Source organism: Periophthalmus magnuspinnatus, chromosome 21 (assembly GCF_009829125.3).
Source record: "Periophthalmus magnuspinnatus isolate fPerMag1 chromosome 21, fPerMag1.2.pri, whole genome shotgun sequence".
NCBI classification, from domain to species: domain Eukaryota; kingdom Metazoa; phylum Chordata; class Actinopteri; order Gobiiformes; family Gobiidae; genus Periophthalmus; species Periophthalmus magnuspinnatus.
Genome location: NC_047146.1, coordinates 10,429,453 through 10,441,265, shown reverse-complemented (window position 1 = coordinate 10,441,265; position 11,813 = coordinate 10,429,453). Strand labels below are relative to the sequence as shown.

General features: G+C 41.4%; 1 protein-coding gene across 1 annotated transcript in view; it reads right to left on the bottom strand.

The window, feature by feature from the left end:
- Positions 1–486: 486 nt before the first annotated feature.
- The window catches only part of LOC117389335 (anosmin-1), a 46,518-nt gene continuing 35,191 nt past the window's right edge, over positions 487–11,813 (bottom strand). Inside the window, exons 8-15 of the mRNA XM_033986991.2 lie at positions 11,198–11,396; positions 9,381–9,525; positions 8,014–8,160; positions 5,384–5,472; positions 4,035–4,206; positions 3,729–3,943; positions 2,428–2,569; positions 487–1,453 (exon numbers count right to left, since the gene is read on the bottom strand). Coding sequence (XP_033842882.1) covers positions 1,395–1,453; positions 2,428–2,569; positions 3,729–3,943; positions 4,035–4,206; positions 5,384–5,472; positions 8,014–8,160; positions 9,381–9,525; positions 11,198–11,396 — 1,168 coding nt within the window. The 3' untranslated portion in view covers positions 487–1,394. The remainder of the gene's footprint in view (positions 1,454–2,427; positions 2,570–3,728; positions 3,944–4,034; positions 4,207–5,383; positions 5,473–8,013; positions 8,161–9,380; positions 9,526–11,197; positions 11,397–11,813) is intronic.

Genomic DNA, 11,813 nt, shown 5'->3' with positions numbered 1-11,813 from the left:
GTGTATTGCAAAAAATCCATGGAAAAAAAATTATTTCCACTAGACAAGTTCAAGTGCAACTGAATGAATCAATATAGAACTGTGCTTTTAACAAGATAATTCCAAAGAATACATCATTTTCTATGTCACTGTATACTGTTCTAGTTATTCGTAGTAAAATAAGCCCTCTTACCCAGTTCTGATGGCGAAAAGCTTCAGTGAGGACAGACCTGAGCCCTGACAGGCCCTGCTATATGTTGAGGGCTGTCAACTCTGTCGCTGGGGGAAATTCGCAGCAGCTGAACTCTCTAAGCAGTTTATTTGGACTCAGTGAGAGCATGTAGGCTCCTGGAACCATCAGTGACTATGTTGTACACAGTCTGAGCCCTGATGAGCCTTTTACAGCCAAAATAAGCAGGAGTCTCTGCCAAAGAGTGGAGCCCTGGGAGGAGAGGCATGTCTATTTACTGCAGACACCAAACACAAGCAGCAAAGGAACTAGTTATGGATTATTTTATTACTTAGCCGTTTGTACAGTTTCTACCATGGAAAAATAACATGTAACATAAGACTGTATTTACAATTCAATTTTTACAAAATGTCTTTACAAGATTATTTTTTTGCCGGTTCCAAAAAAATTTCGACTAGAACACACAGAACATTCACATTCACGCACATCCAAACCAAACTGTAGTACACACATAAATAAATATAGACATTCACTGACTGTGCCACGACAAATATTTCTACAGCCAAGAACATGTACAATTTATCTTTTTCACATGAGGAATAATTTCATTAATAAACATTACATATGACTCCCAATATAGTTCTTTGTTAATCTGTTAATGAAGTATTACTAACATATTGGAAAAAGAGGTAACACAGACATTATCTCATGCCAACTGAAACGCTAATGGCCATGCAAAACCTTTACAGGCTTTCAATTTGAAGCAATTATTCATTTACAAATTCAAAAGTAATTGTACTACATGCAACATACTATGCAAGATATTTTGTGTTAGACAACAATGAATTTAGTTACATTATGTATGACTTTACTGAGTAGCACAATATAAATAGAAGATTTTTTTCAGTCTTCATACACGGACAATGGCATTTTCAATTTCTTTTTTCACCAAATTCCTTCTTCATAATTTTCTAATCAGGAATTTCAACTTGTGTGGAGGTGCGTGGAATCACAGAAGAGCTATTTAAATACAAACTATACAGTCCGAGAGTTCCAGTGACAGAGCAGAGGGTGAAGGAAAAGTCTAGATTCCCAAACAGGGAATATGGGGAATGGGATCAGTCCATGGTCCGATGTGCTCCGATTCTACTCCATACATTCCTTCTAACAGAAATCCACTGTTTCTTCTCACCACTGGGTTCATTTTGAAATAATTTTTGCCCATTCAGTGTCTCTCTACTGTTGCCTTCTGGTGGTGAGAGTGGTGCTGCCGGAGTCGTGGCCCTAGAAAAGCAAGTTGACGTTTGAGTAATTGTACAGTAAGTGTTGTTTCTGGGTTAACCTGATATCAACGTCTCTAAATCTTTTCACATCTCCCGTCTTTGCTGACAAAACACATCGTTTTTTATGTTTTTGTATAATGATGCTGATTCCCAGAAGATAAGGCAATGGAAGTGCAGCCAACTTCCTCACTTTGTGTTGACTTAGCCGCGAATTGCAATATATTTTATGTGCTTTTAAGACACATTTATGATCCATATGCTCCATGCTTTATATTAGGGCTTCCTTTATGACTGCTGGGGAAATGAACGGCAATTTATTTAATGCTTCACTGATAATACAGCTTCTTCCATATGTTATGTAGGGTGTAATATAGTTTTGTTTATTCATTTATTTTAATACACCAGTAGGTATAAAGCTCAGTGTCTACCTTACTTTACTGGTCTTTCCAGTGCCTCGGTTTCATTAAAAAAACTTGGCAAACAAGATTTTTATGCTAAAAGGAAGCCATAAAATTGTGCTCTTCCCACCACTATCTTGTTTTGTAAAGCTAATTACCATACATTTTGCATAATTTGTACAGAAATGGACTGCATGATATGAGTCGAATACATATACATCGAATACATCTGATAACTTATTATTTATGGAGTAATTTGATATACTTTTTTTTAAAACAGTGAGTGCAGTTAAATTTGAGCAAAGTTTAAACAAAGACCAAACTAGGACCAGAACACAGTGAAGTTAGGATTTCTGTGTTAATACACAACCAGTAACTAAAAATTGTTCTATTATTTAAAAATAGAAGTAATAGTCTCACTCAGTCTGCCAACGGCAAAGAACACTCTGTATGTCATGTGAATACAATGATTCAGAACACAATCAAAATGCAGTAACGCAATGTGTTGCGAATGTGTTGCAAAATGTATGATTATATTATTGTGTGCATATTGAGTAAATTGAGTGTAGATACATACTATGTTGAACTACAGGTAAAATGTTGGGGGTCTGGAAAGTCTTGACAGTGGCAGGCCCTTCCCCTCCTGTGGTTATGACCTGCACCTCCAGCCTGTAGTAGGTGAATGGCCGTAGGCTGGACACCACCAGGGAGTTATGGTCCTGGGAAGAGAAGAGGGAGAGAGAGAGAGGGAGAGCAGCAGTGAGTTGAGATACTCCAGAACATGTCCGTGATTATGACAGGGCTTGTACGGGGAAGGCCTATAAACCGAGGGGAATGGAGTGTCAGCTGCAGACAAAAACAAAGACAGTGTTTTCATAAGGTTTGGGCTGGGGCTGTCTTATTTTCTGCCAACTTGATAAAGTGTGCAGTGGGTGGTTTTATTTATAGACGAGCTCCAGAGGCTGGGAGGTGCAGATAGGCGGAACGTGTTGTTGATGGAGCAGATTATGCCAAAGAGTGGCGTTTTCAGAGCTCTCACGCAGGATGAAAGGAGGAGAGACACGGAGCCCAGGGAACAAAGTACAGAAAAGGTACAGAAGATAGAGGAGAAAAGGTGGACACAACACTTCCTCAGATGTCTGCAGCTGTCTGCGCACAAGGGCTTATCGCAGGATTCATGCTAAAAGTGTTATCCTGATTCACCCTCGACCGGGACAGACGGGAGAAAGGCATGGGATATAACTTGTTAGGCTAATGCATGAGGCAATATAGTATTTTTGAAATGTTCTGATTAAGAGAGGAGACTTCAGGAACTAAATCAAAGTGCTTTTGTGTGATGGTGATAAAGGAGAGTGATAAAGTTAAATTGATAAAGTAAAAAAAAAATCAGGATTCTACAAAAACATCTGCACACAATTTGTAGCTCTTGCTAAACACACACACACAAATACACTGTTTGTGCATACTGCATAATTTAAGGTAACTAATCATCACATATTTATAATACATAACAAGGTAAATACCATAGTAGACAAGCTATTTATTTGTTTTGTTTTGTGTGTGAAAAATAGGTATCACCAAAAATAAGCATCAAAACATCTTCTAGACTAGGCTCCAAAACTCCAAATATTCAACTATTGCCATTTGGGACTACCTTCCTGTCCATTCCTAGAAATGCTGTTACAAAAGAGAACTGTTTAGAACAGTTTTTATTTTTTGACAAAATGGATCCAAAACATACAACCAGTTTCATTCCGCCCATTAGGAAAGAAAAAAATCCTCTATGCCCATACATCAAAGATCCATTATGTAAATATAATAATTATGCATACCCCTATCCCGTATCTAGTACATGTAAACAGGTCAGCCTCATCTTACCGGCGGCAGGATTTGCGACTGCGATATGATGCTGTTGGGCAGACTGTTTTGCCTGTTCTCGCTGGTCATCTCAGCCCATGTCACCTGATAGCCTGTTATCCTCTGATTGGGGGCCAACCTGGACACCCTCCACACAAAGCTCCCCGTGATGTTTCCCTCACTGATGGAGAAGGACGCTGTAAGGTTCTCGGGTTTAGCCAATACCTTAGGGAGAGCTGTTAGGGGAAACACAGTCGGATCATGCTACTGTATCTGACTTGCGCATTGATTTCTAATGACCTCTACGTGTCAGACTGGGTGACCCACCTCCTTCGCCGGGGCAGGGGATGTACTTGTGCGTCTTGCTCCGGATGGTGGCGCAGGATGGGGTGAGGAAGGTGGTGCTCTCGTCCTTGGAGCGTCTCTTGGATTTGAGCGTGTGCACGGTGACTTTGTACTTGCAGGAGAACAGCAGGCCCGGGAGGTTGATGTAGTTTTCCTGTGCCAGCAAATGCATTAGAAGTCATTATTCAGATGACTTGGACTTGGGGTCACGGGGTCAGGACCCATGGAGTGCCAAAGATAATTAAAATTGCTGGTGCAGAATATCTCCAGCATGCACCACATTACACTTTGAACCGCTTTGGAATTGATTATAGACTACAGTGCAAAAATGTCTTGAGGAAAGTTGACACAAAATCTGCTTTAATTTAAACACACCTAAATATAGCGCTAACCAAGTATTTTAAATCCAAGTTTAATTATTTGAAGGCTCTGTAATTCAAATCGTTTATTAGGTAATAGCAAGAATATTTATTCACATCTTAATTCACAATTGGATCATCATTTTTCATAAGTGTATCTATTTAGAAATCTGCACTTTTGGCACTTTACCTCACTTACACTTTTGCACTGAACTGTACATGTTTTCTATAACTTCAAAATGTGAAAGCAACTCTTTAAAAATGTATTGGCAAAAGAGGACCCCAGTGTAATCTAAAGAGAGTAGCTGATAAATTCTCGATAATGAATTCAAAGCAGAGGCCTTACGCTTTAAACCACTATGAAATTTTAATCATCTATTGATCTGAACAAAACCCTCTCTTGTTTCTTACCAGTGAAAATCTAGCTGACATGTGCATTTAAACCTTGTATTTGTACTAAAGAGATTCAACAATAATAGCCAGTCCCCGGAGTGAGGGCGTGTGTATTCTGTGATATGAAACAGATTTGATTAAAAGTGAATGAGGCGCTGCGCTCGCATAAAAGCTCCCAGCTCTGGAGCGTGTCCCAATGATCTATAGAGAATAAACGTATATTTCCCTGCAACGCCAGCACAGCCCCCCAAAGAATGTGTTGATTACTGAAGACTCTGCCATGCTGCATTGACCCCAGCCAAAACACTTTACGTTAGACCTCAGTGCACCCCAAAACAAGTCCGAGCAGGAGCAGGGACGGGGCCAAAGGAGGTGAACAATCCCTCATTCCGGGAATCATTGTTTTAGTAAATGCGTTTTATTGGCCAGATCGCCGCACGCCTGACCACACGACTGACTCATAATACTCCAAAACAACAGCCACTGATCTGCTGTGGGTCCAGGGTTTTTTCTAAGCACTGAGACAATAGCAGAGAGGTTGGATTTGCACGGCACAGAGGGATCAGAAGCCAAACTGACCTGTGTCACCGATTTCTCCGGTGCCCGCGTCTCATTGTGGCTGCAGTACTCGGGCATCCACTGAACATGGTAACGGCTCACCTCAGGATCTGCGGAGAAAGACAGATGAGAGTTAATTAGTAAATCATGATATCACAATAGAACCAAAACAGCAGATTGTCACAGGCATGAGATCATAATAAAGTTTTTAATAATTAGATATTTTTTAGCTGACCACTCCTTTTTAAGGCATAATAGCATGGCGGTGATTTGAAAGATTTTTCCATTAGATGCCATTTCTGCATAATTACATTACTGTACTTGGAGACTTGGAGACTTGAAGACAAGACAATCATTAATATTGGGATAATGCAATGTAATAAAGTATAGGCCTAATTTATTTTCCATAGTAGTAAAATGAGTGTATATTATTCTGTCACCAATAGCTGGTGAATTGTTGTTGTCTGTTGCCTCTTTCCATGATATAAGCTGAATTTCTCTCCTGGGTATGAATAAAACATACCTTAACTTATATCTTATGGTCAATTTAGCATTGCATTAAGACCAAACGTTGGTTTTATATTCAGAGACAGTGAATAAACAAGGAGAGGGGATATGACATGGTTCATTATGTGGCAGATGAGCCACAGAGGCTCAGACCAATACTACTGCATTTCAAGCTTTAAATTACCTACTCTCAGCCACATTTTCATTCAGGGAAGTGCTTGGTCTTCACATTTCTCTAGTTCTCAACCTTTCAGAGGTTTTTAGTTTTGAATACATAAAAACTATACGTTGTTTAAAATCGAGCATGTAAGCATGTATAAGCCATGTTATACAGGATCACAGCTTCCACTCTAAAGCAGTTTGTTATCAAAACAGAATCTGACAGAATAGAATGATTGCATGATTCACACAACTGGCTTTAACTTTAATCTTACATGACAGTATTTTCATAACTGATGATCTCGATAAAGATGTTGAAGTTCAAAGTACTTCCTATTTGATCAGTGCATTAACTTAATCCAATAATTTCCCTGCTTCCCCCTGCCTGCTCTGTGTTCTCATGTGTCCCTTTATATCAGTGCAGTGCACAGGAGTCCCAGACAGTATATGTATCACAGTACAGTAGTGCCTCAGCATCAGCATAGATATCTGCCTATCACCCTCATCTCATGTTCCCAGATTTATTATTCATTCAGCTACGTCCCTTGGTTATGTGAAATATTTCTCAGATTAATAATTGAGTTATGCTATGTTCGCCCCTTGGCGGAGGCCGCGGTTGTAGTAGGGAGATAAAAGGGGCCCTTTGAAGGCTTAGACACAGATCTGGCACTTGGAGCCCCTGAGCTCTTTGGAAGCAGAAGAGAGGAATTACAGAGAACCGGGAAATCAGGAAAAAATAAACATAGTATGTTGAGCCACGTCTGACAGAGAAGGAAGTGGGATGTAAAACAAGAAATAGGGACATTGAGATCAGGTGGAGCACAGAGTGGCTGGTGTGTGATAAATCATGTCTGGGAGCAAAACTCAGAAGTACCACCACTGGACGGCTGCTATTGTCTGGCCCCGAGCACACAGATACACTATCTGAGCCGCTGTACAGTCTGCTCTGCTGGAGACTACCCAGAGGCCGCGCTGGTTTGGATCACACAGACAATGAGCCAGGGTTTAATCATGCCTCGGTTAACCTGTTCCTTTCTTCTGTCACACAAAACAGATGTCCGGAGACTACAGCTCCCAGGGCCATATGTAAGTGTATATACTGTACAGTGTAGAGTGAGACCCAGGTTAAAGCTGGGGTCATCCTTCAGACTAATGAAGAGCAGGGCACACAACCCTCCACAGCAGCTAACACAAAGTGCCTGGAACAGGATTAGCACTGCGATTCCCCAGCCGCGCTTGATCCTTGTCAGCATCTTTCAGCTGTGGGCGTCCCGGCCAGGCTTACTAACAACTCTGGGCTTGCTCCATCTTCTCCCACTCTGATTCAGCACTTGGTGTCTCACCAGGCCTCTCCATCAGCCAGGGCGCACATTCTTGACTCCAAGATGTGGAGCTTGGCTTGGCTGATGACATATATTAGTAACATAACATAGAGCAGTGAATGGGACTTGACAGGTTACCCTGAGAGCATGGCTTTCAAGGTTTCCATATTTCCACTCTGGTATTAACAGAAGGCCTGGGGAATGGATGCCACTGGGATAGGCATGTCTATGGGCTTTAACCCCTCGCAGTGCTCCAAATGTTTGGCTGTGTATGACATCAGGTCTTGTAAAGCAGAAACGTTCTGCTGCGATGGTGAGGCGAGGGCGCGGAGCTATTAAACACAGCTGTCAATAAATCCCATCTCACGGCTCGGGCTGTGTGTTTATTGTTCTTTACAAAACAGTGGCTCCGCTCTACCGGTCCATGTGTGAGTTTGCACCAATTTCCCTTGCACGATCACATTTCAAGTTCCCACAAAGACACATTGTTTCGTTTATTTCATTTGCACTGTGCGATACCTCATTTATTAAGGCTATTCCATTGTTTGGGCAACTGTGAGTGAGTCATGCACCTGATTATGATGTACATAATGCAGGGTGATTGATGGACATAATGGGGTGCTAATTCGATTTGAGAGGCCATAAATCAGTGGGCTCACATACCTCCTCGCTTCTTCCAGTAGACACGGACCTGCAGCTGGCCATCCTGGTAGAAGGGCGTGCCCACCTCTAGAGGACCAGAGGGGCGTTTGGTCAAAGTTGAGGCAATGGGCGAGAGATCATCTTTTTTGGGTTTGGACACTGATTTTCCTGGGAAAAGAAAAGACAAATTTGGACTGTTGTCTAAAACTCCCTAAGATGTTAACAGCAATGGAGTCAGCAAGAGAATTCACATAGGGTTAGGTTAGGTTAAGACTTGGTTTTGTTCGGAGTGCAGATGTGCTGTGAGCTTCTCTTGAACATCATTGGTATTTTCTAATGCTCGTGATTAGAGTTGACTATTTGCCTGAAGACTTATTGTAATTTAGGAACATCAACACTGAACAAACAAAAAAAGGACTGCGCTCTGTTGACTTTTACCAATTTCTTGTCCATGTGCCAGTCCTAAGTCAGCAGCTCTATCAAGGCTCCTGTAGGATTTTAATTAGTTCCTGATCTCAAAGGGGTTGTGTGGGGTATTTATTAATTGTGTGCATCACTTACAGTAGATTGCAGCTGGAACACACCCACACACTGAATAGACAAAAGCTAAACATTTAAGACAACTAAAAGAGTAATTTTGAAATCAGTCTAATCTTGCCTGAAGGCTATTTTTACAAACTCAGCTTAATGATAGCAAACTGTGGGAACCTGATTGTTGTTTTAGTTGACGAGATCATAGTTTGAGTAAGTGTTATTAGACAGAATATTTTCCTTAATATAGTTCACAACAGCGAATATCTCAACACTAATCAGTGAGGAAATCAAACTACGCTCTCAGTTGTCTGCATTTTTTTAGGGTTTTTCCCAGCAACAATGAGTCTAAAGTAGGGCTCTCGGTAAACAATAAATGGTACATAGGTTCTGAATGGATGTCTACTCAGTTACTTCTGTAGAGGTACTACATTTCTATCACTCTGAATACAATGAATTAATCAGAAAAGAAAGATCCCATTATAGAGGTAGAGCCATTTCTTGTTTGCTTTCTAGCTTTTGGGGTGGCTTCTACTGAGATTGAGAGAACAAAGATTAGGATATGATGGCTAAGGTTTTACCAAAATATATATATCTTTAATTTATGCAATCCCAGATTTGAATTGTCCAAGGTTTGCTATATGTTTAACACATTCTTACATATGCTGTCTATGAAAATTGAATTGAAGAGATCCCGGCCTTAACATTTATTATACTGGCCAGCTTATTTGTAAGACTCAAATTATTGCTCCTCTCAAATACAAACCTGAATTTAAACCACTGACCCCTTAATTATGAGATATGCATGTTTAAACAGGTGTCCATGGGTTGTACGCTATAGTTCCATGTCCTCTCACCTGACACATCAGTCTGTGTGGTGCTGAACTGTAGCGAGGCTTTGGAGCTCTTCAGACGCACTTGTCCCCAGTAGGTCACTGCCTGCAGCTCCACAGTGTAGCTGCTGTTGGCCTGCAGTCCCTCCAGGTCCACCAAGCTCTGAGCCTAAGACAACACGCAGCACAACACTGGTAAGCTAGCACTCGCACGATACCATTTTGTCACTGGAGCCTCTTTTCAAAGCCCTGTCACTGTCCTAGTCACAGCTAAACCACAGGCAGCCAAGACTTATGGGAAAAGGGCCTGCTTATTAAGAGCACATGTGGAGTGGAGGAAGGTATCGTGGTGTGGAGATAGCCTTCAGGGTCCTGTGAGGGAGCAGTGTTATGGAAGCCTCCCAGGGTTAGTTCTCCGTGTTTGACTTACAGCATTCCTCCATCAGCATGAGCTTGATGACTTCTTGTTATTGACCATGCATGTTTTGACATTCCAGCAGCAGCAGGCTGTTTTCAAAGCCCTGAGGTGCTGAAGTGGAAACCAGTAGTACATGTGTCAATAAGTGTCTAGTATCTCCCACCTCTATCTCCTCCCCGTCACATCTGCACCGTGTTCCCAAAGCTAATTCAAGAGAAGATCCTATAGAGGTGTGTGTCTAGACACTCTGCCTTTTTGCTCCACTGACTTCAAATGGAATTCTTAGAGACAGGGAGCCACAGATATTGACAGGGTCACACAGTAAAAATGAATTAACATTGGTCTATATTATAATATATTACATTGTAAGATAATGTTTTGTAACATTCAATATTAAACTATATAGGCTCAGTTTTGGCCAGATCGCTGGCCAGAAATGAACCTATATAGAACTATATTTATCTGAAGGGAGAAGCTAACTAAACTGGAACTAACACACCTATTTGTTTACAGTTTCTGTATGTTGGCCAGGTTGATTGAACTGTGAACAGTGTGAACTGTGTCTAAGTTATATTTTGCATAATTGTTCAGGCCCCTAATGGTGCTCTCACACCTGGTGTGAGAGCACCTAGTATAATGGCTATCACTATTGTTTCCCTTGTTTTGATTTATGTCCAAGGATCAGGTTATAAACGGGAGATAAATGATGCCTAAGCCCCCAATTCCTAGAAAGACAATCCATCTTTGATCAGGAATGGGGGGCTTAGACAGCTGGTTTACGTGTCCACCAGCAATCTGACCAGAACTGAAGAAGCCACTCAAATAGGTGGTGAAAAAGGATTCACATCAAAACTTTTGTCCAGTTGACAGAACTGAATTTTTCTTTTGCTATATAATATAGCATGTTTTAGTATTTGTGCATTTGAAATGTTTTTGCCTGTGTGACGTCAGTGCCTCTGGGCTATACACATGGACCACTGCTGTTTTATGAATTAAGTCCATTTGGGCGTTGGATACAATGATGCACAAACTAAGCTATTTTAAAATTTTACATAAAATACCTGAATAGTGTTTTTGAAGCCCAATGCTAAAACAAAACATTCTGGACTGCACAAAAAGAAAAACATTGTAAGTGTTTTGTAAATAAATGACACTTGATATTTAAAAATGTCTTTTATCTATGAAATATCAGTCAATGGTTGAGCGCCTCAGGGTTGTACATTTGGAGCACTGCTGTTTGCTGAATGCTTAATGATCATCTAAGCTATTGGCAGATGGAAGACTTTAAGACTACAAACCCTGCTATCCTCAAATAAAAATCAGATACTGCATACATTACCGTATAACCTCACAATGTTAGGAACCCCCATGAATTTGTCTAATAAAGTGCAATAAAATGTATAAGCAGGGTGCATAGGTTTACCCCAGTTGTGGTCTTTCTCCTCTTCTTCTTGGATGGCACCATAGACTTGGAGGGCACGCTCCAGCTCCAGAAGACCTTGTAGTGGTGAATGGGGATATCAGGCTCCTCTAGGACGGTCCAGTTGAGACGCACCATCACCTGACCATCCTCACCCACTGTGATATTCGTGACCCGTAGATTGGAGGGCTTCGGGGTGCGGCTGGATCTGTTACCGCAACAAGTCAAAACACAATCAGTGGCACAATTTCAGAACATCTGTAGAGGTTTAAAGAAGAGGCTTAGCTGATGAGCAGTGGCCCCGGCAGTTTCCCTATACATGTAATTAGTCTTGTATATTCCAAGCAGGACACCTTTCAACACTTGAGAGAATGCAGCTACGGGGCGGGGGGCGGCATGGCACACTGCATAAAGTAATTAGTCTAACATTGACAATCTGCCATGAGATGTTATGACAGGTGTCACGTCACTTAGATGACAGTGTTCAGCGGGACGGAGGGTGCGGGTCAAAGGTCAGCCAACACATGCTGCTCACTTTGGCTTTGAGCTCACATTCCCCAAGTCAAATATGTTCAGATGGTGTAAGCAAGTGCTGCGAGTGACCTGCCTTCTGCTGAAG